Source organism: Lagopus muta, chromosome 18 (assembly GCF_023343835.1).
Source record: "Lagopus muta isolate bLagMut1 chromosome 18, bLagMut1 primary, whole genome shotgun sequence".
Classification (NCBI taxonomy): Eukaryota; Metazoa; Chordata; class Aves; order Galliformes; family Phasianidae; genus Lagopus; species Lagopus muta.
The window spans coordinates 3,369,610-3,392,631 of record NC_064450.1 but is presented as its reverse complement, the minus strand read 5'-3'; the positions used below and the strand labels follow the sequence as shown (position 1 = coordinate 3,392,631).

At 41.9% G+C, this 23,022-nt stretch overlaps 1 protein-coding gene and 1 non-coding gene across 2 annotated transcripts; one reads left to right on the top strand and one right to left on the bottom strand.

Annotated features, from left to right (window-relative positions):
• Positions 1-289: 289 nt before the first annotated feature.
• On the bottom strand, positions 290-22,637 carry RAB40B (RAB40B, member RAS oncogene family). Its single transcript, XM_048965259.1, has 6 exons — positions 22,121-22,637; positions 4,851-4,911; positions 3,486-3,546; positions 2,524-2,601; positions 1,838-2,060; positions 290-1,429 (listed from the first exon to the last, which is right to left on the bottom strand). Exons 1-6 carry the CDS (start codon positions 22,260-22,262, stop codon positions 1,158-1,160), a joined length of 837 nt encoding a protein of 278 aa, XP_048821216.1. The 5' UTR covers positions 22,263-22,637; the 3' UTR covers positions 290-1,157.
• On the top strand, positions 6,397-6,468 carry TRNAG-UCC (transfer RNA glycine (anticodon UCC)). Its single transcript has one exon. It is a non-coding gene; the product is annotated as a tRNA-Gly (tRNA).
• Positions 22,638-23,022: the final 385 nt, after the last annotated feature.

The window sequence follows — 23,022 nt, the reverse complement described above, 5'->3', positions numbered from 1 at the left end:
TGGTATCTCCCGTTTGTGAAGATGCCTAGAAGAATTACACCATCACCTCAAAGGATTCCTACTGCTCAGAACGAGTCACAGTATTCTTCAAAAAGAAGGGGAACGCTTGACATGTATCCTCCTGCATGTCAGTTCACAGTATTGAAGACAGACGTTGTATTCAAGGTATTTTATCATCCTTTTAAGATGGCTTCATGTTCCTGCTGTCCACTTCAGGTACACTGTTCTTCCAGTTCTTCTCAAGGAAGACAAAGACAACTTTCTCCAATGAAATAAAGCTTAGTAGGATTTATTTTCCAGAAGCATTTATTTATTTTTTTTAAATAGTGCTTTTTTTCTTATAAAGCAGGTTTTCAAGTCATGTTCCCTTAACCATAGAATCTTTGGCATTTCCTTCTCAAACTTTCCTGTAGAGTGGTATAAAATGTAATATATATATTTTTTTTCTTTACAGAAAAATAAGTATTTAAACCACAAATTACTTTCCCAAAGTATTAAATAACATACCAAAAAACTTTATCAAATCCATTACATATACTAATGGGACAAAACCTTGTTGCATATGTGCATCATAATTGTATACACATTTTTAGCTTAGTTAAGTTAGTGCTTTGAAGTCATCAAGGAAGCTTTACCAAACATCCAAATACAGAACTGCAGTATGACTGGAATTGGTTGCACTATTTATAGAATTTACAATGTATACAATACATTGCATTTAAAAACTTCTGCCTGGATATGTAAACCAATGACTCATGGTTTTAATAGTTTGCAAAAAGACAGGATTTTTTTTTAAACAATTACACAGTAAGCCACATTCCAGATTTAATGGAATTAAGAACTCAATATAATGATAATTATTCCCCATAGGAAAATACATCAAGTAGTGAAAACAATGGCATCATGCAAGTCAGAAACTAAAATAAAGTATGCAAGTCCAACAGCAAAACGTCACACCCTTTCAGTTGCACTGAACAAGTCATTCATTCCAAAGCAGCATTACCGTAGTGATCAGGCTCCAAATTAGTACTTGTTTTTCTCATTTTTGTCTATGTAGTGTGATACCTACATAGAGTATGCTCTATTAAAAAAAAGGAGTCCTCACATTCAACGCTTCACATGAGGGGATTCCATCCAGGTTCCTTTTCCCACAGAGCTTAAGCAATTTTACAGCTGTTTCTTGTACAGTTTTTTGATGAGCTCTGTGGTAGACGGATAATTTTAGCTTTCTTTAAGCTGTTCCTTTTATTGATGTTGCTGGATGTGAGCGAATATGAGCGTCCATGCATCATTCTGGCATTAAGACCGTTGGCCATGGAGAAGGATTTGAGATGGCTTCTTAAGGCAACTGGGAGAGGGAGCTTGTCAACAAGATGCACAGGGGTGCAGGAAACTATGGCACGGCAACAAAGGTCTTGCAGACTCAGTACTTAAAAACAGACATAAAACTTCCATTATAATAGTTTTCTTTTGTCAGCCAAACGCTAGTAGAATAACCAACACTCTGCATGCATGCTGTACTTCTAGGATGAATTCTCATTTCTCTTCCCACATGCTTTCCCACACCTGCATTATCAAAAATATCTGCTGCTTCCATTTCCTACTTATGTATCAATCAAAACTTAGTTCTAGGAAAGACATGCTATTCCCTACAAAAGCAGGAACAGGTTATGCCTGTATGTGCATATTTTCTGTTTAGAAAACAAGTTGTATCAGATTCCTGGCTCTTCATTTTGATGTCAGCCAAGGAATCAATTCTCTGGAATTTATTTTTCATTAAGGAACCACAAACCTTTTCCAGGACTAATTTTAAACATTTTCAGCGTATTTTGCTTACCCTTGTTTGGCCTCCAGAGCCTGTCCATTCCATGCCTCATCAATACTATTCTTGCTAGCTCAGTGAAGGACTCTGTAATGTTGAAATTACAAAGAGGACTGACTTCAAAAAAAGTCATGCCCAGCCGCTCAGCATAGGTTTGTGCTTGTTCAGTAGACACTTGGCGCTTGAAGGCTAAGTGAAGGCGGTTTCCAACCAGGATTTTTGGTACACCAGGAGCATGCTGAGAAAAGAAAAGCAATACAAAAAATTGGCTCTAATTTTTCCCTTCCCTCAGTTAAAACAGAAGATTTTTCAAGAGTTTAGACTGAGTGCCAGGTTGGACAAGATGATCGCTAGAGGTCTCTTTCAGCTTAAGCTATTCTATGATTCTATGATTTAAAAACATCCCTTTCTCACTTGCAGAGAAGATGTGTCAAATCTATAGCAAGAGTGGGATTACAATATAAAATCTTTGCCCTCCATATGCTTACTGCCAACACCTTTAAAGAAATGAGACATTTCAAGCTGCTATGTTTCTAACTTCCAAAATTGTAAACATAGAAACAGAATGGTAAACTTGGCATCTTGGATGACGCCGTAGTAAGCACTGCCTGCAAATGCCAGTAAAAACAGCAGAAAATATCATAAACTGTCAGTCTTAGTCATCTGCAATAGACTGGTGACAGTCCTGGGTTGTACCTTACCTCATCTATTTCCTTTATCCATCGATCGATGCCATCAAATGACCAACGGTTGGTGATGTCGTACACCAGTATTACTCCCTGTTTTTAAATATACATGTTATTAAAAAAATAAGTTTAACAAAGGCACAAGACAGAAAATACTATCTGTGAATTCTCTGAGTCTGAAATAATCCTGTAAGATACTGAGAAAGATCTTAATGAAGCAGAACCTCGACATTCTATAACACCAAGCCCCAACTCTCTGTAGACTACTGATATGGTAAGGGACAGAATCCAAAACTTTCTGGGAGGGGGTTATGTACTGGTGAATATTTCTTTTTACAGTAGACAAATGTGATTGATCATTCACACAACACAAGTCACAGTAAATAAATATTAGTGGTCAGATGCAGTAGGTTGAAGATTCAATGCTCTATGTAATTCTGGAACATAAACCATGCAATTCTACATGTCGTGAATTAAAGCAGTACTTTGAAATCTGAAACCCTAAAATCACTACACTGTATGTTTGGTTTTTTTGAGAGATTTCATTATAAGTCCATACACTTTGTTACAGTTTTTATTATGTTTGTATTTTCCTGGTGCTCTTGAGTTTTGTGTTGGCTGTTCACCTTACCTGGCTCACAGCTTTAAAAGGCAGCATTAGCATGCATATTCACATGGTTAAAGGAAGCTAACAGGCTTAAGTTGTTGATGTAGCCAACAAGAAGGCCTGAAGATATTTATCATTATAGCACATGCTGGTTCAACCACCATGTCATTAATTTCTGCCCCTCCTCCTCCTCTCACCCAAGAAAATCCTGCCCCTTATTATTTCCCAAGTTTCATGTTATCTTTAGACTCTCAGTGCAACTGCATGCAATCTACAAGTGAGCAACAAAAGTCATCACAACAACTTGCTGTCTGTTAAACATTCCTATAATACCATTACTCATCATTAAAGAGAGCAGCATGCAGCTTACCTGAGCACCTCTTGAATACGACCGAAATATGGTGCAGAATCTCCCTTGCCCTGATGTATCCCTAAACAAAATAAGTTACAAATACTTTTAAAAGAAATAGGTGGACTCCAACATTAAGAGTTCAGGTAGGTTTGTGCTGATCAATATCACCCCTCATTCTGTTAGTCACACACGTAGTCACTAACGTGTTAAGAGCTGTTCTTATTCTCAACAGGATTTTCCCTCTCTGGAATTCAGCCTTTTAAATTTTTCAGATTTTTCAGTATGAGAGGACAAGAATTTGAAATGTTATTCTTGCACTTGTCCTTGGAAAACAAAGGCTCCTGGTCCAGCATACGTATGCCACTAGACTTTGCATTTAGCTCAGCTTGAAGAAACATTCTGTTTTTGCAGCAGACAAAAAAAGTGGGAGGAAACAATAGCTATCACCAAGGAAACTAATGGAAAAACAGTAAATTCTTGATTACAGCAGCAATAGCTTATTATGAGTTCAGTATGAGGAAGCAGTCTTTAAGGAGACAGTGAAAGCATCAAGTACAGAATCACAGTGAAGGATATGCTAAGAAACAAAATTCCTAAGAATTTTTGAGGTAGGTCTGTATATGGTCAGCTGCAGAAACATTTCTGACCTGTTATTTTCAGGAGTCCTAAGAATATAATTTCCCTCCACAAAAAGGATTAAAGCATCTCTCAGGTGAGCATTATATGCTGTTTTTATAAAGCTATATAAAATGGAATGCAGTAGAAAAATGAAGTATAAGAACAAATTATCAAGTAATCAAGACACAGTATGTCAGAGTACTATTATCCTTCATTGCATTTAACATTTGAAATGTGATCTTGAAATGCATAAAGGCAAAAACAGCCCATGAAGAATAAATTAGACATTTAATTCTAGTATCTTAAAAACTTTCAAATTAAAATAAACATCAACAAGACTTTTAAAGATAGAAGTGGCACAAGATTGTCTGTATCCAGGAGGAAAAGAATATAACTGTAACAACTCATTTTCACCTCCATTTCTCTACCCTATCTGAACTCTTTGTGTTCTTACAACTCAGCTCTCCAGTTTGCCCAGATGAAGTTTCCTCAAAAATCACAGTCCATCTCCTGTCTGTCCTGCCCTGACCCTGCTTCTTCCTCTTTTATGCCATTAGAGAAATTCTAGGCTTACCATTTTATATGAAGTAGATGAAAAACTGAAATAAATACGAAGTAAGCAACTTGCCCAAAGTACTGGCTAGCTGGATTATTCTTCCCCATTTGGCTAAATATTTCTGAGGCATAAGGGTGAACCCAAGCCCCAAAGAGTTGCATTTGTTATGTCTCTGAAATATAAACTATGAGGAACAGTGGAAGACATACCAGAGTTGTAGCTTGATTCGTCGACCATCCAGAAGAATTGTTGTAGTCTTGTAATCTATTCCTGAGGGGAACACAGGCATACAAATCTTACATCAGCTTGAATGTGTGTAATATATGGACAATAGTTACGGACTTCGTAGAAGCTGATCATAAAAGAATTTATGCATTACTACTCTATGAATATGTAAAAATAACTTGCTCACATAAAGCTTAGAAGAGTTTTCATATTTCTTAAGCAAGATTCATTTTAAGTAGATTTCTCTGTATCCCTTCAAGTTGATACCCAAAAATATGCTCAGGTCTTGCTTTGCAGCTTTCTTGGACAAAATGGGAGTAGCTCTTCTGAATTCAGTTAGGTAATACTAACCAGAAGCAGCTATGTAGCAACAGTTGACCCCTGAAAATATCCACCACAATGCTCAGGTGAATGGCTTTGAACACTGTGCTTTAACACTGCATCCACAAAGTGCATCATTATAAACATAAAAAATAAAAAGAAAGCTTCATCTTATTAAGTGTTAGCTGAAAAGTTGTGTGCAGTATTCACACATGCCATTCAGTCATGCAACACGATTTCACTGGTGTGTTTTTCTCATGTTTCTCGACTTTGCCATGGACAAGAAACCTCCTGAATGGAACATTTATTCATCAACTCTTCCAAATGAAGTTTAAAAAGCATGAAAACTGAAAATATCCTAAAACATAACAAGACTCGTGTCTTGAAGAGCAGAGGTCTTATTTTCTGAGCGTAAAATAAACAAGGGAATGAGAAAAAACACACAGATGCAGGACAAATGTAGTGGGAAGAATACCCTAATACTACTTAACAATTCAGCAGATCTTCTGAGGAAGAGTGCTGAAGATGATCCCTTGAACTGCCTGTACTTGTACTGCACACAGACAACTACAAAACAACAGAGGTGTGAGGAGACACCCAGTGCACTGCAGGAGAGTTCTGCTGGGTACACAGACAGCAGCAAGCTGCAAAATCAGTGGAAGTACTGAGACTTGAAACAGAAGAATCTCAACCTCTTGCTGTGCTGTGAGCCTGCTGTCCTTCTGCAGTCTCATCAGCTGTTAGGTACGGGACGAAGAGCACAAGCTGAGAGCTGCCAGCTGGCAGCACTGCCTGTCAAGGGATTTCTACATCCAAACAGTGGCAGCCCCATGCTGTCACAGAAAGCAGCCCCACCAGCCAGCCAGGAGGTTCTGCTGGGGCACATAAATGGATTGCAAGAATTGTGTAGACAGGCTAGAGGAAGTCTCAGTATCTACTAAAGATGCTGGGTTTTATTAGTTACGATAAGGCAGGTGTAAGATTCATTACTATGGGTGGCCATTAATGCTCAGAATAAAAAGAAGCTGTATAACAGTGTATATAACTGTTCATAATGGTGCATATATCAAATGCTTAGCAATAAGATTTTTTTGGTGTGCTATATTTATGGGAAGAATTAGTAAGACATCCGTCCTGGTGATGTTACTCTCAAAGAAGGAATGCACAGCACAGCACGGCAGTAAATGAAGATGTGCTACAGCAACCGCAGCGTTGGTGGTATAGTGGTGAGCATAGCTGCCTTCCAAGCAGTTGACCCGGGTTCGATTCCCGGCCAACGCAATTCGCATTTTGCCGTGAGCGGATCCTCATCCAGGATAGATAAGGCGGGGTGGAAAGAGCCGTGGGAGCGGAGCGGGCACAGCTCGTGCGCACCTGGACTTCAACAAAGCGCCTCGCCCCGCCTCCTTTCACGGCCTTGTAGGTAAGCGGGGGACAAGATGGATGAGTGGAGAAGTGAGGCGGGGAACACAGCATCAGAGCAGGGGAGGGCTGATGTGCGGGCAAGGAGCGCAGAGGAGGACCTCGGGGGTCTGCAAGAGTCAGGCGTGGAATAAAGACGAGCAGGTGTTACGCTGCCGAACAGGAGTTACGGTGCAGCAGCTGCTAGCCGAGTCAGCGCTCGGTAGGCAAAGGAATGGTGCACAGCTTTTGTGCTGCTTGGCAAATCTGCCCCCCTCCGACTGCTCAAGCGGCGTTTGTCACGGGTACTTGAGAAATACATCGTCCGAGGGAAATGAGATATGCGCCCAGCTTAAGAATACAGAGTCTTCACTAAACTAAAAACACAAGACATTGCTCTTTGACATACAGTACGGGTTATCTAAAACAGGAAACGTTCCCCTGGTTACAGATGCGAATGCACTCTTGCCAGAGATGAGTGCACAGCACACAGTGCAGCATCTGTGAGTTTTAGACTGAAGGCAACTCCTCTGTGCACAGCTATCACCCAATTCCTCAACTGCCTCCAAGGATCGCAGAATGCTTTCATTACATCGCACGATGGCATCAGTTCCTTTTCATAAGATGGATGCTGTAACATAATTGATAAAGCACACAGAGAACCAGGCCCTTGATCTCCATTACAAATAACTCCAGTCATTTTCTAGCTTTTTGTGTGTTGAAGTTTACATTCATGGAATAAATAGCAAGTAGAAAAACAACCCATAAAAAACACTTTGCCAATATTGTAATTACATATTGTATTTGCTGATATTATTAGTAGAGCTAAAGCAGTCTTGGACTTCATAGGGGAAAAGATTCAAGAGCGACAAATTTGAAAGAACAACTGCACTGTAGAACTATTAGAAATAGTTTTATCTATCAATGACTTGTTGAATAGTTTGTCAGTTCCAGCAGCAATCACTAAACATCTGCCCAACCTGAAAGCCAAGAACAATATATAGATAGATACACATATATATGTATTTTTTAAATCCAGCCTATAGAAAAGCCTTGGGCCACGGAACAGACCACAACATAAAAACTGTTTTTGTACTGAAAGAACAAGTTTCATCATTTCAGAAATCCTGAAGAACATAAAACACAGAACAAACCCTGCCCAACTGCACAGCTTGTTCCAGCATCCTGTGCTACTGCTGCTATTTCCCACAGGGCGAAATACTTCCATCAGTTTATCTAGAAGTTCATGGAGACACAGACCACGATTAGCAAACACTGACATCCCACGCAGTGCACGGACATCCATCCTTCTTCTTAAAGACATACCAAACATAGGAAGTCATTGCAGAGATTCACAGCTGAGTAAACCAGGCACCATGGAGCATGCACCACTGCAAGCTGGCCTTGGTTAGCTGCACATACAGCAAAATATTACATATTTTTCCTTAAGATGACATGCATAAGGCACCTCAAAGATATACTGCTACCAGCTGCTGTTTATGGGAGCATCTATGGGCTTCTGAGAAGATCTCCAAAGAAGAAATAGGTTCAGAAACTTCTGTACTCTTCAGCTGTGATACAGATAGAGCCAGTTGATAATAAGACCTGAGTATAATATAACCTGAATATTTCTGCATTTGCCACTGATGAAGAATCAAAACAAAGGCCTTTTGCCATGAATCATCAGGAACAGCATGCAGCTACAACAATGAGACCAACAGACGTGGGCTGTGCTGTTGCAGAAATCAAACGTCCTTCCAGAACATTATTCACTCATTTAGAAATACTGAATAGCTTTGTTGGGATACATGGGCAAGAAGCATTGCTGCAGAGGAAAAGAGAGGAAAGAAACAGGCAGACAGGTCAGAGAGTTCAGCTGCCTGAAGTGAACCAGAAAAACCCCTCAGTGGTGCTTCACACTTTTGTGTAGTTTGGTGTTTTTAATAAATCAAAATCATACAGGCCTCAAGCCACAAACTGAAATTAAAGAACCTCAGACAAGCTGCATCCCTTGCTGGAGAGAATTGCTTTTTTAATATATACTTTTCTTCTCAAGCACAAAGCAAACAGCTAGAAAACTGAACTTAGTATTACTACATTTAGGAATGTAGTAAAATTCACCCCAAAATCATTCAGCTGTTTGGTAACAACAGCAAATAGGAAGGCATCCTCTCTGCAGAGATGCTTTGCAGCCATTCCATACCATCACTGATGCTTCACTGACTGCACTGCATCCTTGTCAACACTGATCACTTTTACATTCCCTGTAAAACTTCTATTCCTCTTGAAGCACGCAGTGGCATTCCTGTGATGTGTCTCCTTCAATCATTTCAGTTGCTCATTTTGTCTTCCAGCAAAGGAAGATTACTTCACCAGAAATGTTCTCTGTTACTGAGATTCAGTAATTTACAGTGCAGCTGCCAACTGCAGTACAGCTTTGCAGTAGTGAAGAATACTCCAGCTCAGTTTGAGTGCAACTGGCTACAGACACATCATCAGTTGTATTTTGACAGTTAAAAAAAAAAAAAAAGAAAAGAAAAAGCAGAATTTTTCATAGGAATGAGACGTTTGTCCAACATTCACATGGTTTTGAGGTTGTTCTGAGTGTTCTTTGTATCTGTATTTTAATTTAAATAACCTATAGGAGAACAGAGAACATGACCTGACCACATTTCGGAGATTTCCAATGGTTTGCCCAAATTAGACGATAACTAATAGTTATATCAGATACATTAACATCTCCTTCCCACCGTCTGTTTCTGTGCCAAACCTTAAGACTCTACAAAACAAACAGAACCATAAATAGATACACACAGTCAGTGGGATTCTGAGTCTGGGATGTTTAACAAAGTCAAGCAAAAGCATCCTTCAAAGACTGTTGGCAGCACTGAGAAAACAGGTGGTAGGCTTTAGAGAGTGCTTAAAATGCTTTCATGCATCATTTCCCATTATAAGCCTTCTATGCTATCTACCTTTCTTTATCCACGGCAAAATTACAGCTAGGAACACATTTGCGACTGTCTCAAGTATATTTGAGAAGTGCCACAGCTTCCAAGCCCGTTCATTTATCACCCCAAGCAAGCAGACCCACACCATGCTTTTGATTCAGAATTCAATTAAGCTGATGTTTGAAACTTCTTACTGCCAATAAATTATTTGCAATAAAACTGGACCATACAATTTGATATGCAAGCACAAAGGTCAGGTTATGTGACAGTCAGACTTGCCTTCTGCTTGCCATTTCAGAATCATCATCATTTTCCAAATTCTAATCTCTTCTATCACCCTTAATTACTGCAATAAAAGCCATGTGTTTGAAAAGCACAGATTGGGTATTCAGTTTGAAATAAGGATACTGGAATTTTAGATCCAGACTGTTTTCTTCAGCTCATTAATCAAATCACAAACTGCAATTACACATAATAAGTTTTGCACTCATTTCAAAGATGTGACAATTTTCCTTTTTTCTTTTTTTTTAAATAACAGATCTGGATCAGAAAGCTCTGCTTTTATTTTTATGTTTGCTTATGGTCAGATATGTGAATCCCACAGCCTATCCCTCAGCACACTTGTTCTCCTGCAAATGTTTAAAGAAATCAGCTTACAAGAAATCTACTCTTACAAATCAAAATGGTCTTTATTACTCAGAAGCTTTTCATGCTTGCAAGTTCCTAGGGCACCAGGTTAGAATCCAAAAATCTCAGAGCATTTCTCATTGGCTCTAGCCCAGACCAACTGTCCTTCAAAGCAAAGAAATGGGTACAGGATTAAGAAGTTTGTCATAAATTTATGGCACACCTCCAATGCTTAGTTGAAAACCAAATTACAACTCCAAAACCTGTATGAGCCACAAGATTTAATTAGCCAGATTGCTAATTTACAGAAACAGAACCTATGTTTCTGTCTACTCTCTCATCATCAGTGTTTGTAAGCAAACTAAAGCCAGTACTTCACATGCTGAATTTGCATCCTACCCCCAAAAACTTGCAAACAACTTAAAAGTACATGATTTCATTTATAAAATCATGCCTTAGTTTGCAGAGTTTCTGCTAGGGTGGCTAAATAAAGAGCCAAAACCTCAGAATGATCTCTTTCTGTTCATGCTAAGAGGAAAGAAAATGAAGACTCTGAGACAATATTTCATTTTCCTCCGTCTTAAAATTCAATTGTGCACAAAAAATAGATAGCTTCTGCACAATCCAAATTTACTCCACAAGAAGATGCGTCCCCACATCCCCAGGTCAGGAAGAGGCATCAGTTCATCATTTCCCCTCTTCACTCTTCCAGAAGGAAAGGATATCAGAGGTGTAAGCTAAGCTGGCTGCCTCAACAGCTTGCTGCAAGTTGCAGCTAACTTCCTGAGAAGAATATATTTGTAAGTATATATAACCATGTTACTGTTTATAAATAGTAGCACTGCAGGAAAAGGCAATGTTATTATTAGCATTACACAGGGAAAAAAAGTTTTTTGTTGTTTTTTTTTTCTTTTCTTTTTTTTTTTTTAAAGCATCATCCTATTTTATTGAGTTTGAAAGAAGACAGGAAGAGACTAATGTATCAGTTCCAGAAATGTCACGTGAGAAGAGTTTTCCTCCACACAGATGTGAAAGAATAAATTGATACAAGGAGACCATAAATAATGGACAATCACAGAATTCCAGTGCCTCATAGATTGACTGGCATCAGGATACAACCTGCAAGCACAGCAACACACTGCTGGCTAGAAAACTCATGTGAAAAGACAGAAGTTGCAGAGAACAGATTGGGAATGATTGTTACCAGCTGGACAAAGAAATTAGGAACTGACAGAACACTGAGTTACGTGTTAAGAGAGATGTGACAAAGATGCCAGCATGAAGGCAGAACAAAGGTGGGGATGAGACACTGAGATGGAGGCTGAACAGAGGAGCTGAGCAGAGGTACAGAGCAAGAAGTCCAGGCAAACAAAGCGCACAGAACCAGGTAGTGACCGAACCATAAATGGCTGAGTGAAGAGACAGGAGCTTTGAGAAGGACACACACAAAGTGAGGTAGTTGGATGAGAAAAATAGAGTGAAATTTAAGAAACGGTTATGCTCTCCTTTGAGGTCAAAGATGAATTCTGGTCCATTTGATATCAAATTAAAGGTGACCATGACCTAGCATCTTCTCACTGTTGCTGTTCTCCAGTTCCTGCAGGTTCCTCCAGTTCCTGCAGTTCATGTCATGGTGACATGAGAAAGGAGCACAATATTAACAAGTGTTCTCTTTTCCTGAAAAGCTGCTATATTACTTTCAAAGAACACCAGCTCTCAAGGGCAGCCTGTCATATGAGATCTCACACATCTTCCACATTCCTTGCAACTAAACATTGTTGAAATGCGATTGTTTCATCTTTTTTGACATATGAATGTGTCTCAAGATATGACATGGTGTTCTGCACATCCATGGAAAGCAGAATGAAGAGAAGCTTCACCAGGCTAAGATAGCTAACCTCAAAAGAGTCAAATGGGTTTTATATAAGAACTGATTGTCCAATAGTCCTTGTGCATATGGATATCCTCCTGGTATAGTAATTCAGCTTCACAGGTAAGGACAAATCATCCTGGTACATAGGGAAAGAAGCAGAAGTAGCTTACGTATCTTCTACAGATTCTACAACTTGAGAAAGAAATGAGAAGCAGCCACGTGCAACTTGCCCTTCTATCTAGAATGCTAGGCTTGAAACATGGCCAGAATCTGGAAAGAAGAATAGCTTCAAAGCCACCATAAAAATATTAAAAGCAGATGCAATACTTCACATTTTACGACATTTTCCAGAAGAGAACAATGATCTTTTATATCCTGACACTTCATTAGCAGTAAACCAGCTCAGAAATACTTGGCACGACAAGAATCACAAGACCATCCAGCCATCATTTTTCTGAGCTATAGGTCTAAGAGCTCAGAGAAGAGTTAGAAACCTCCCCAAAACTTCCTCAGGCTTTAAATCAAGCTGCAAATAAATGCTTCTGAAAAATTACACTACTGTTATTAGTTAAGCTTATTAACACATCATAAAAATTACAACATTGGAATTCTATTTCAGAGGCATACTCCTGTATATTGTGAATTCTGTCATTACAATGAAGATCAAAGTTGGAATTCACAAAGAATAAGTGGAGTAAATGTAAGCACCATAATTTTGCTTTAAAAATATAAAAGCAAAAGCACAGATAATTGAAGAGAAAGAGCTTTCAAACTATATTGCCAAACCAGAACAACAGAAGACCCATTGCACTCCTTGGATTTGAAATCCCAAGCAAAACACATCCTGCAGCAAAGTGGGCTCTCCAGATAATGTTAACAATAACTTGAAGAACTACCAAGTCACAATGTATCTTCCATTATAAAAATAAAGGAAATTAAGTTTGGTTTGGATCAGATATCCAGTTCTTTCCTCTCCTCCTCCCCAGCTATTCCAGCAGAAGAGCTGCCAACGTTCTAACTGTACTTTTTTTTTCCAGGAGGAAAACTTCAGAAAGATTTTTTTCCTGGCACTTTGTGTTCAGATTTAAAGGAAAAAGAAAGGCCATATGTTACTAAGATCTTGTTCTCTTCATTGTTTAGTTGGCTTCACTTTTCCATTAAATTAGAATAAACTGATTTGGGGTGAAAAGGACAAAAAGAAATGTCAGGTTGGCCAACCTCAGGTCAGTTGTATAAATCTCCTGTTCAAACCAGGATGAGCTGTGAGGTCTGGGGATCATCTGTGCAACCTCAACTCTCACAGCTTGGCTCTGAAGAAAATGTTATCCCTCCTACCCATTCTGAACCTCTGAACCTCTTGTTTCAACCTACACCTACGAACTCGTTATGAAGAATGATTCTGTCCCCTTGATGACCAGCCCAGGGGTGCTGGAAGGCTGCTCCTCTGTTCCCCCAGAGGCCCCTCTCCTACCCAGAGGTAACTCATCAGTCTGCAGCCAAGCTTCATTTCAGTCATTACAACTGCAGACTTTTTCTTCACCCCAAAACTACGTGGTCACTTCTCACTTCTTCTGCATTGAATTATTTGTCCTACAGATGTTGAAGATAAAAGTCTGGTGTAGACTGAGAAGTGAGACTGCCTATAAAACCACAGCACTCAACCACCACTGCATTAAACTCCTGTTTGGAGACCAGAAAGGTCATTACACTGCATGTATTCTTGGACTCTGCAATCCTCTTGCTCCAAGACTAAGATCAGGCAAATGATACAGGTCCTTTTAGAATGAACTAAAAAGGAAAATAAAAGTTTAGAGGTTATGAACTTGTTTAAAGTCCCATTTGTCACATTTCTATTTTATAAAGTATGTGCTCAAGTTAAACCACAATCTACAAATTCTGAACTGGTTTGAGAAGTCAAGGTCATGCAAACTTCACCTGGCATATTTACAGAAGTAAACACAGAGAAAGATCGGAAGGACAGTCATGGGCTGACTGGGATTTTGCAGCATGTACAGGGATAGCATTTCCTTGCTAAAGCAATCAGAATGGGAACACAGACACCCAGATCCATGGAGAGATCCTGCACCCACAAGACTTATACTGACTTAGTCATTCCATTGAACTCATCATCTGCAGGAGCCTCTCCTCCTCAGCCTGCTCGTGAAAAAGCCTTAGGAAGGCAGCCTGCTGGGTCTGAATTTTCCAGCTGGCAGTTTCATGTTTCTTGCACTTAAATATTTGAGGCGCTGTATTAAAGTCAGCTTGCAAACAAAGCACAAGGGCATGGGAGCTGCATTAATGATTTCATCTCTAAAATTTGTAAGTTACTTTGTTTTGAAGTCCATGGAATAACAGCCCCCTTCTGCTTTTTAAATTAAACTTTTTTTTTAATTAATATCTTTTCTGTTTCATACAAGCAACAATAACAGCCCACTTTCTATAACAACAAGCAAATTGAGCATTAAATCCTCAAGTAGGCTTTTGACTGTTTCTTCAATATATTCATTGGAATAGCAGGCATTCTTGGCTATTTCAGTTTGCTGATGTGGGATCACAACAGACATACACTGCTAAGGCCAGGGCAGGGCTCCCTGCATGCAATCACAGTCCAGAGGAGAAATGGCAGGAGCCTCCTAGTGAGGTACTGACTGCCAAGTTGTGCTGAACAAACGCAGTATAAAACCAGGCTGAAGAGCAGAGAGGTAAAATACGAGCCATCAGCCTGGGACACACCTTACACTAAACAAATTACAGTCACAAGCCATCAGCCTGCATTTGACACAAGCCATCAGTCTGCATTTGAAAGTGCAAGAGATGAGCCACAACTCATATAAGGCAAATGCGTCACTCTTGGACTGCAGTTCACTTCTAAATGTGGCCACATGTTCAGTCTCTTTTATTACATCTGCACATAAACATGGGTCTTAAACTAGCTACGTATTTAGAATCGCTGGGAGTTTTCATTAGATAGGTCATCTCCTGAGTCAAGAATGAAAACAGTTCTGTGCAAATACACTTAAAGACACTACAGGTATTGCCAGGAGCTCATGTTATATGAATGTGAAGCTGAGATCCAAAAATAATACAATGGGAGAAACTCTGGATGGTTTGATTTTGCATTAACTCAAGAAATCACATGTTAAGTTCTTAAAAATAAGCTGACAAAACAGATGGAAATCTCCCCACTAAAAATTCTCGTCAGCTTCTCCACCCTCATACATAAAACTACCAGCATCTACACTGAAATCCAGTGTTCCAGAAAAGATGTCAGTGCCCAATGCTCTGGGCCAACAGCCCGTGCTCTCCCATACGCTCCCACCTATTGCACTCACCTCTGTCTCCTGGCAGCCCTTGCTGACCGCACGCAGTTCCTGCACACCAGCAAATCCAACACCACAGAGAAAAACAGTGAAGCTGTTATATCAGCTTTCAGCTTAGCACGAGGCTGTATCTCACGAACAATAAAGAGCTTTCCCATTTCCCTGCTTCTAACAACAAACACAATTCCAAAATGCTCAATCTTTAACATTCACATGCCTACAGAACTGTCCTATGTTACCGACCTGACAGAGAAGTTTCTGTATGTGTGTAAGGGTGTTTTACCTGCTAGGCCCCACTCCCTCTTCATCCCCACTTCAAAAGCAGTTATTTTTGTTTACTACGAGGATTTTCACCTTAGCTAAAGCACAGCTCAGAGATTTGGTCCAGCACTAAGAGCAACTTCCTTGGTGACTTGCAGCCCTCAGGGCCATAAAAGGCACACCTCCTGCAGAGAGCTACCAGCAAGGTCCAGAGAAAGACTCAGGAATTCCTTCTTCCAATATATGAAGCCAGAATAACAGCCTGACTAACAGACCAAACAAAAATGCAATTATACCATAGCAGGCATGTGCTACATTAAAGCCTCAGGCTGCTATAAATAAGGGAGCAGTGTCAGTTTCTAGACCTTTAAGCCTCCTCCACTCCTGGGCAGACATGAGATTAGAGCTTCCTACTAATTAGCTTTCAATTTCTCCTTAGATTTGAGTGACAGTGCAGATACATAACAGCTGCTGTGAACACCAGTGTTTTTGTAAACTTTGCCCTGAATAGGTACTAAATTATAATGCTGACACAGAAGGCTTTATTTCACCTTTCTGGAGGACTGTTTATTCCACATGCGCTATATCAACGATCAGTAAATCGGGGCCTTAGCTGCAACAGCTTCACTTTGCTGTGGGACTCCAAGTTGTGACTGTCTGCCTATTTAACCAGTTCATACTTTATTACAACACAGGAAGGCATAACAAAAAAGAATAATTATTTGTATGGATGTGTTCCACCGTATCAACAGTGAAAAGTGGATGGAAAAAGCACAGCAAGCTCAAAACAAATTTGTCTGGTGTATCAGAACCTTGCTTGAGATTTTCCTTAAAGAAAACCAGCATGACAAACTCCAGCCCATGTCAAGGACTGGATAAAATGGCACTGCTTTTCTGTACTTTCAGTCTCGCATTAAACAAAATCCAGAGAAACTAAATAATATTGGATAGAAATATTTTTTTTTTTTAATTAACCAATTTCTATTCTTCATCCCATTTTGCATTCTCATTATATTCCCAGAACAAGAGCAAGTTTACAGCAATATGTAAATGTATTTTAATCAACATATTGCACAGATGAGCACCTTTTGGGTTAGGTCAAAGCAACTTAAAAGACTGAAATGAGCCTAAAGTCTGACCGCTTTCCAAACCAGCCTGGACTTTTCCTTTCATGTTGCACACCTGTCTGGGAGCTTCCTGGTAATTTTGTTTATTTACAGTCTCTTTCCCACTCCTGCACATCTGTAAAAAATTAAAGGGAGGAGAAAAAAGAGAAGAAAAAAAAAAGGACACCAGTAACCCAAGGGAAATGGAGACAGGCAGCACAGTGAGCTAGAGAATGGGCATGAGAAAGAAAAAGGAGAACCTGAGCTACTGCTGTAACCATTTTTGCCACAACAAACCCAAGTAGCAATAGCAGGTATCAAATTCCAACATGTCTGTGCAGGTGAGTTTTAGGCAGGGATATTGGTGAGGTGAGGAGAGAGATGGGGAGAACAGCAGTTCTTGCCCACTGATCAAGGGGGTCTGCAGACCTCAGGGTGAGACAGCCTACCTCCTCACCTTCATGAAATGCAACTCTTGGCCATGAGACGGATGCAAGCTCCTGATTCCAAAGTTGCCAAGTAACATTAAGCCAAAGAAATGATTTCACTACATTAGGCTGAAGGAAGCTGGTTGAATAGAAGTGTGTAACAAAGCAAAACTAATTTTATGGAAGTTTCAAAGAAACTTAGGAACACCTATGAACTACCATTCATGCCTAGGATTACTACTTCTCCATTAAATCAAGCGAGGTGAATATTAATTGTTCCAACAGATGTGCAAGACCAGCTAGAAACAAGAAAACCCCAACAAAACAACTCCACTGACTGACCTGGCAGTCACAGACAACATGAAAGGACCCTTTATCTGTGTTTATATACAGAAAAAAGGTTAAAAAAAAAGAAAAAAAAAAAAAAAAAAAAAAAAGGTTACACTTAAGTCTGCTTCCACACATGGGGGAAAATGCACTGGTCTCATGAAGTGGGCATGTCTTATAAAGTAATAGAGGGGCTCTTTCTCCACATGCATCACATACTACAACCCAGAATTAATGTAGTCCTTCTTGGAAGGCAGCACTGAAGGAGCAGTTGTAACCAGCACACTCAGAGCTGCATCCATCACTGCTTCACAGGCCCATCCCAAAAGAAGTCAGACGCCCTGTCTGAAACACCAGTGCCATGGCAGCCCATAATAACAACATAAGAAACCAGTTGCCTTCTTGGCACTTAGCTTTTGTATGAGATCAAATCCCACCTGCTTCTCCTTTCTACAAAAATGCTGATTTACACGTTTTTAACTGAGATGAGTGGGCACACAAATGAATTTTAACGTAATTTAAAGGGAAGTGGGGGAGGAATTCATGCCTTTTGGAAAGCTACCCCATAACAGCAAAGTGATCAATTATTGTTCTCCCTGAGATGGAACATAAAAAGGTCACTGAGGGAGAAAGGATGAAAGAATTTGCCAGTGTAAACCTGGGGTTCCTGCAAGAAAAGGACTAGGAGTGCAATAAGTGTAGGCAATCATTCCTTTCAGCCCCCGTGTCAAGCAATCTCATCACAAGCAAAATTTTTTCTATTTTAATGTGGAAGCAAAAACAGAACCCAGCTGAATAAAAATCTGTTGGTGCAAGGCATGAAAATATTTTTCTGCCCAGTGACAGAACATCTAAGGTATTATGTTCTATTTCCTCCAAATATATTCTGATGATAAATCAGCAATACTTAGCAGCAAAGTTTCTGCAGCTCCCTAAGATCATCTTTGTGCATTTTTTTCCTTATCGTGTCCAACCTGTAATATTTCAGTTTTCAGCAAGACGTGGGAAACCTCTAACGGCAGGTTACCCAGACAACTAACCTTACTGCCTACCTGCCCACCTTCAGAATAACTGCTTCCTGGATTATCTTTATGAATCGTGCTCACTAATGTATCTTCCATAGCAGTCCCTACTTTGTTATGTTAATAAAGCTTCTTCTCTTCTTTCCAAGCCCTCTGGTCATTAAGAATTCAGAGATGAAGAGGCTGTATTTCATCTTACTAGCTGTATTATGCCAAATGCTTTCATACCACAGCTCCTGGACCAGCAGCAGCTTGCAGAGACTTGAGAGACCACACGATGCTGGCTTCCCTTCCTGCCTCCAGATTTTATATCAATTTTGTGTACTGACAAAAAATAGTAAGACACGTGACTGCTGTATTTTCCCAGGAATGAGAGAGACTGCAGGTTTATTTTTGAATAACTAGTCAAAGTGTCTGCGAAAAAATTATTTCTGGTTTATACAACTGAAGTTTGAGCCCATACACATGAGATGGCACAATTACACAGCTCATAGATGAACACAAAGCCTTTGGGCATTCAAAAGCCAAACAAAAAATCCAAACAAACCACCACACCAAAAAAAAAACACCCAAACGATAGCACATGCTGTTCTGGTCAACTCTGTGTTCTACTTTGTCTTCATTCTCCTTGCTTGCTCAACTAATCTGATGCTGCCGAAGACAACAAGCAGCGTTCTTTGCTGATCAGCCCATCCTCACCACGTCTTCCTCCTACCTCTCTTCATGTCCTGCAGGGCTCACTTCAATTCTCCTCCTGTTTATCAAGCTTTTAAGTCAAATCAGAAAGTGAGTCATAACACCAACAGGATGTTTAGCTTGCTCCCTCTCACAGCATCTCTATTCTCACAGCCTGCACAGGTCTCCCACAGCTGCATCCTATGTTGCTGTACTCAAGTGATGCAGGAAGAGCTGAAGGGATATTAAGGGATAACAACTGGTAAGCATACATGCAAGTGTTCAAAAGTCCTCCACATTTGGTACAGTGGAGAACATTATACCTTAAAAAACAGAGATGGATGAAGAGCAAGAAAGTATTTTCTACAGATTTTCCACAGTTCAAGTCAACATCTTTCATTAAGTGAGACGTAACGGTATGCTGTGGTTGTGTAAACAAAATCTTAATTATACCACAGTTGCACAAAATGTAAGATTAAATCACAGAATCACAGAATGGCCAGGGTTGGAAGGGACCTCAAGGCTCATGAATCTCCAACCCCCCTGCCACATGCAGGGCCACCAACCTCCATGTTTAATGCTAGACCAGACTGCCCAGGGCCACATCCAACCTGGCCTTGAACACCTCCAGGGACGGGGCATCCACAGCCTCCCTGGGCAGCTGTTCCAGCACCTCACCACTCTCTGGGTAAAGAATTTCCCCCTGATGTCTGACCTAAATCTCTCCTCCCTCAACTTAAAAACATTTCCCCTCATCCTACACATAGCAACCCTTTCAAAGAGTTGATTCCCCTCCCCTCTGTAGGCTCCCTTTAGGTATTGAAATGCTGCAATGAGGTCACCCCACAGCCTTCTTTTCTCCAGGCTGAACAAGCCCAGCTCCCTCAGCCTGTCCTCGTAGGGGAGGTGCTCCAGTCCCCTGATCATCCTAGTGGCCCTCCTCTGGACTCTCTCCAATACTTCCCTGTCTTTTTTGTACTGGGGGCTCCATATTGGACACAGTATTCCAGATGGGGCCTCACAAGAGCAGAGTAGAGGGGGACAATCACCTCCCAGTCCCTGCTGCCACCACTCTTTTGATGGAGCCCAGGATACCATTTGCCTTCCAAGACACAAGAGCACACTGCTGGCTCATGTTAAGTTTTTCATCTATCAAGACCCCCAGGTCCTTCTCCACAGGGCTGCTCTCAAGGACCGTTCCTTCCAGTCTGTATGGATGCCTGGCCAAAGTGCAAAACTCTGCACTTGCCATGTTGAACCTCATCAGGTTCACCCGGGCCCACCTTTCCAGGCTCTCGAGGTCCCTCTGAATGGCATCCCTTCCTTCAGCTGTGTTGACCGCACCACTCAGCTTGGTGTCATCAGCAAACTTGCTGAGGGTGCACTTGATTCCATCATCGCCGTCATTGATAAAGATGTTAAAGAGCACCAGTCCCATGACAGACCCCTGGGGATGCCGCTCATTAACGTGTTCCTTTACAGCCCAGGACCACATCCTCCATTACATCTGCCCTTACTTGTGTCTCACACCCCTCTCTTCACATGTGCACATCAGCTTGTGGCTACAACTCCTTTCTCTCTCCAAGGAAGAGCAACTTGTGCATAAGAGGTTTGGTGAGACATGAATAACTGGATCTGTCTGTGTATAGTTAAGACTGGTGAAGAGACCACAATCCACAAAGCACAGTACAGAACGTACAGCCTCGTGTGGAAATATTTTGGAGATGTTATTATGGATGAAGATTCTCCAAGTGGCACATTAAGTACTCACTAAATAATTCCAAGAGAATATTTGTATTTCTTGGCTGTCAAGAGATGCACTCACAGAGATACCAACACAATTTAAATGTGATTTGCATGCAAGCCACGAGTAGCAAAAGGTTTATAAGCAAGGACTAAAGTATGATCTATGAGCTTGGGAGCTGGTCAAAAACTGTTATGTCAAGGCATACTGGAGACTGCACTGCTGCTGCTGAATAAGGATGTATAAACTTAGACCACATGTACAGAACAGGGCCAGACTTGGCTTGCTCCCCCCTGAAGCCCTTTCCCCTTTTTCTCCAGTCACCTGGAGGATCCAGACTGAGGAGACTGCAACATCCCAAGGAGGAAGGTAGCAAAAGCTATTAAGTAAACATCTTAAAATGCACACAGATACCTTCGAGGCGCAGTCTGACTCATAAGCAGCCACAAAAAGAACTCTCCACCTCCACCCACTCCTTTGCTTTGATTCAGTGCAACGAACTCAATATAATAACAAATGCAAAGCCTTCCAAATGAATTAACTAGTCAGAGACTTATAGTAGCAGTAATTTGAAGCAACGGGTAATTTTACAAGATCGCTTGTTTTTTAATAACTCACACAATAGGTTTGCAGTAGGAAGGAAAAGGGGAGACTAGAGTTGTGTTCTAGGAAAATAGGTCAGGGGACATGAAGAGAACAGGGAGAAAGAAGGAAAAAAAAATCCCTTTTCCCAAAGCCACTGGCTCAGGTTTAAATCAGCTGGCAGTGTTCAGAACTCTGGTCTGCAGACAGAACGTACCTGGCACGGATGAGGCTCTTCTGTCTTGCCCTTTAAAAAGCTTAAGTGAAAGAACACACTACAAACGCGAACCTTGGTCTTAAAGGGCCACTCTTCTGATGTGGAAGAGCAATAAACAGGGAGAAAAAGCAATCTCTTCTTCCAGCGAAAGCTGTTTCAGAGCAAATACATTTGCTGTTTCACGGATACTTACAAGAACAAGATTTTTCCTAGCGTTTCTCTTCCTTTACGGATGACTGCTCAGTAAGAGAAATCTCACCACCCTGACAACGCGTTCTGTGTATGAAACTGCACAGCGCAGATGACCCGCACGGCCCGTTACACCGCGTCGGGATCCCGCTCCGCCGGCAGCTCCGCGTCCCCGCACGGCGCAGCCGGTCCCGCGGGCGGGGCGGCCCTTACCCATGTGATAGCCGTAGGGCGACTCGGCGGCGCCGTCCTGCAGGCTGGCCAGGATCTCGCCCTTGCCCACGTCGCTGTCTCCCACCAGCAGGAACTTCAGCAGAAAGTCGTAGGCTCTCCCCGGGCTGCCCGCCTGGCTCATCCTCCGCGCCGGCTCAGCTCCCGCGGCCCATCCCGGCGGTGAGGACACGGCGGCGGGCGGCGGCGCGGGCGGGCGGCGGCATGACCTGATCGCCGGGAGTGCTGCGGTCCCGTCGTGCCCGAAGCCCGGCGTCAGCGGCGGGGAACGGCGGCGGAGCGCGTCATGTCGCGACAGAACGGAGATGGTCGTTTTTCGCGACAGACGGCGCCGACCTCCTGTCGCGGCTCAGGAAGGCGAAGGGGTTCGGCTCAGCGGGGAGTCGGTCCGGTCCCGTCCCGTCCCGTCCCGTCCCGTCCCGCTCCGCCCGTCCGTCCCCGCCTCACCGCCTGCCCGCGCCGAACCGCAGCCGCGCTCGCTCACCCCTCAACCCGCTGCCGCGGCGTTCTGACAGAACGCTGGGCCCCGCCCCCCAGCCATGCTATTGGACCGCTCCCGCCCGGCCCCGCCCCCCTCAGCATTCATTGGTGAGGGGTAACAACAGCCCCGTCCATCCTCGCGTCGCTGCGGCCGCCCTGCCGCCGCCTATTGGCGCACCCGTCTGAGGTAACCCCGCCCACCTCGGCTCCCATTGCGGGGCCGCGCACCTCGAACGCCCCCTCCTCGTGTTTCTAGCGGGAGACAGCGGCTCAGTTGCTACAGGGTTTCAAGCAAGCCATTGGCTCGTTAGCCCATCAATCTCGCTAAGTCCCACCTCCCCGCCGGAGCTAGAGCTTCAGGCCACGTGTTCGAACCCCGGGAAAACAGCACTGAAAGGCAGGGA

Coding starts and splice junctions, on each gene's coding strand:
- RAB40B (XM_048965259.1), bottom strand. CDS start 22,262: ATGAGCCAGGCGGGCAGCCCGGGGAGAGCCTACGACTTTCTGCTGAAG. Junction 4,912..22,120: donor GCCCTACGGCTATCACATGG/GTAAGGGCCGCC, acceptor TGTTCCCCTCAG/GAATAGATTACAAGACTACA. Junction 2,061..2,523: donor GGATAAAGGAAATAGATGAG/GTAAGGTACAAC, acceptor TTCTTTTCTCAG/CATGCTCCTGGTGTACCAAA.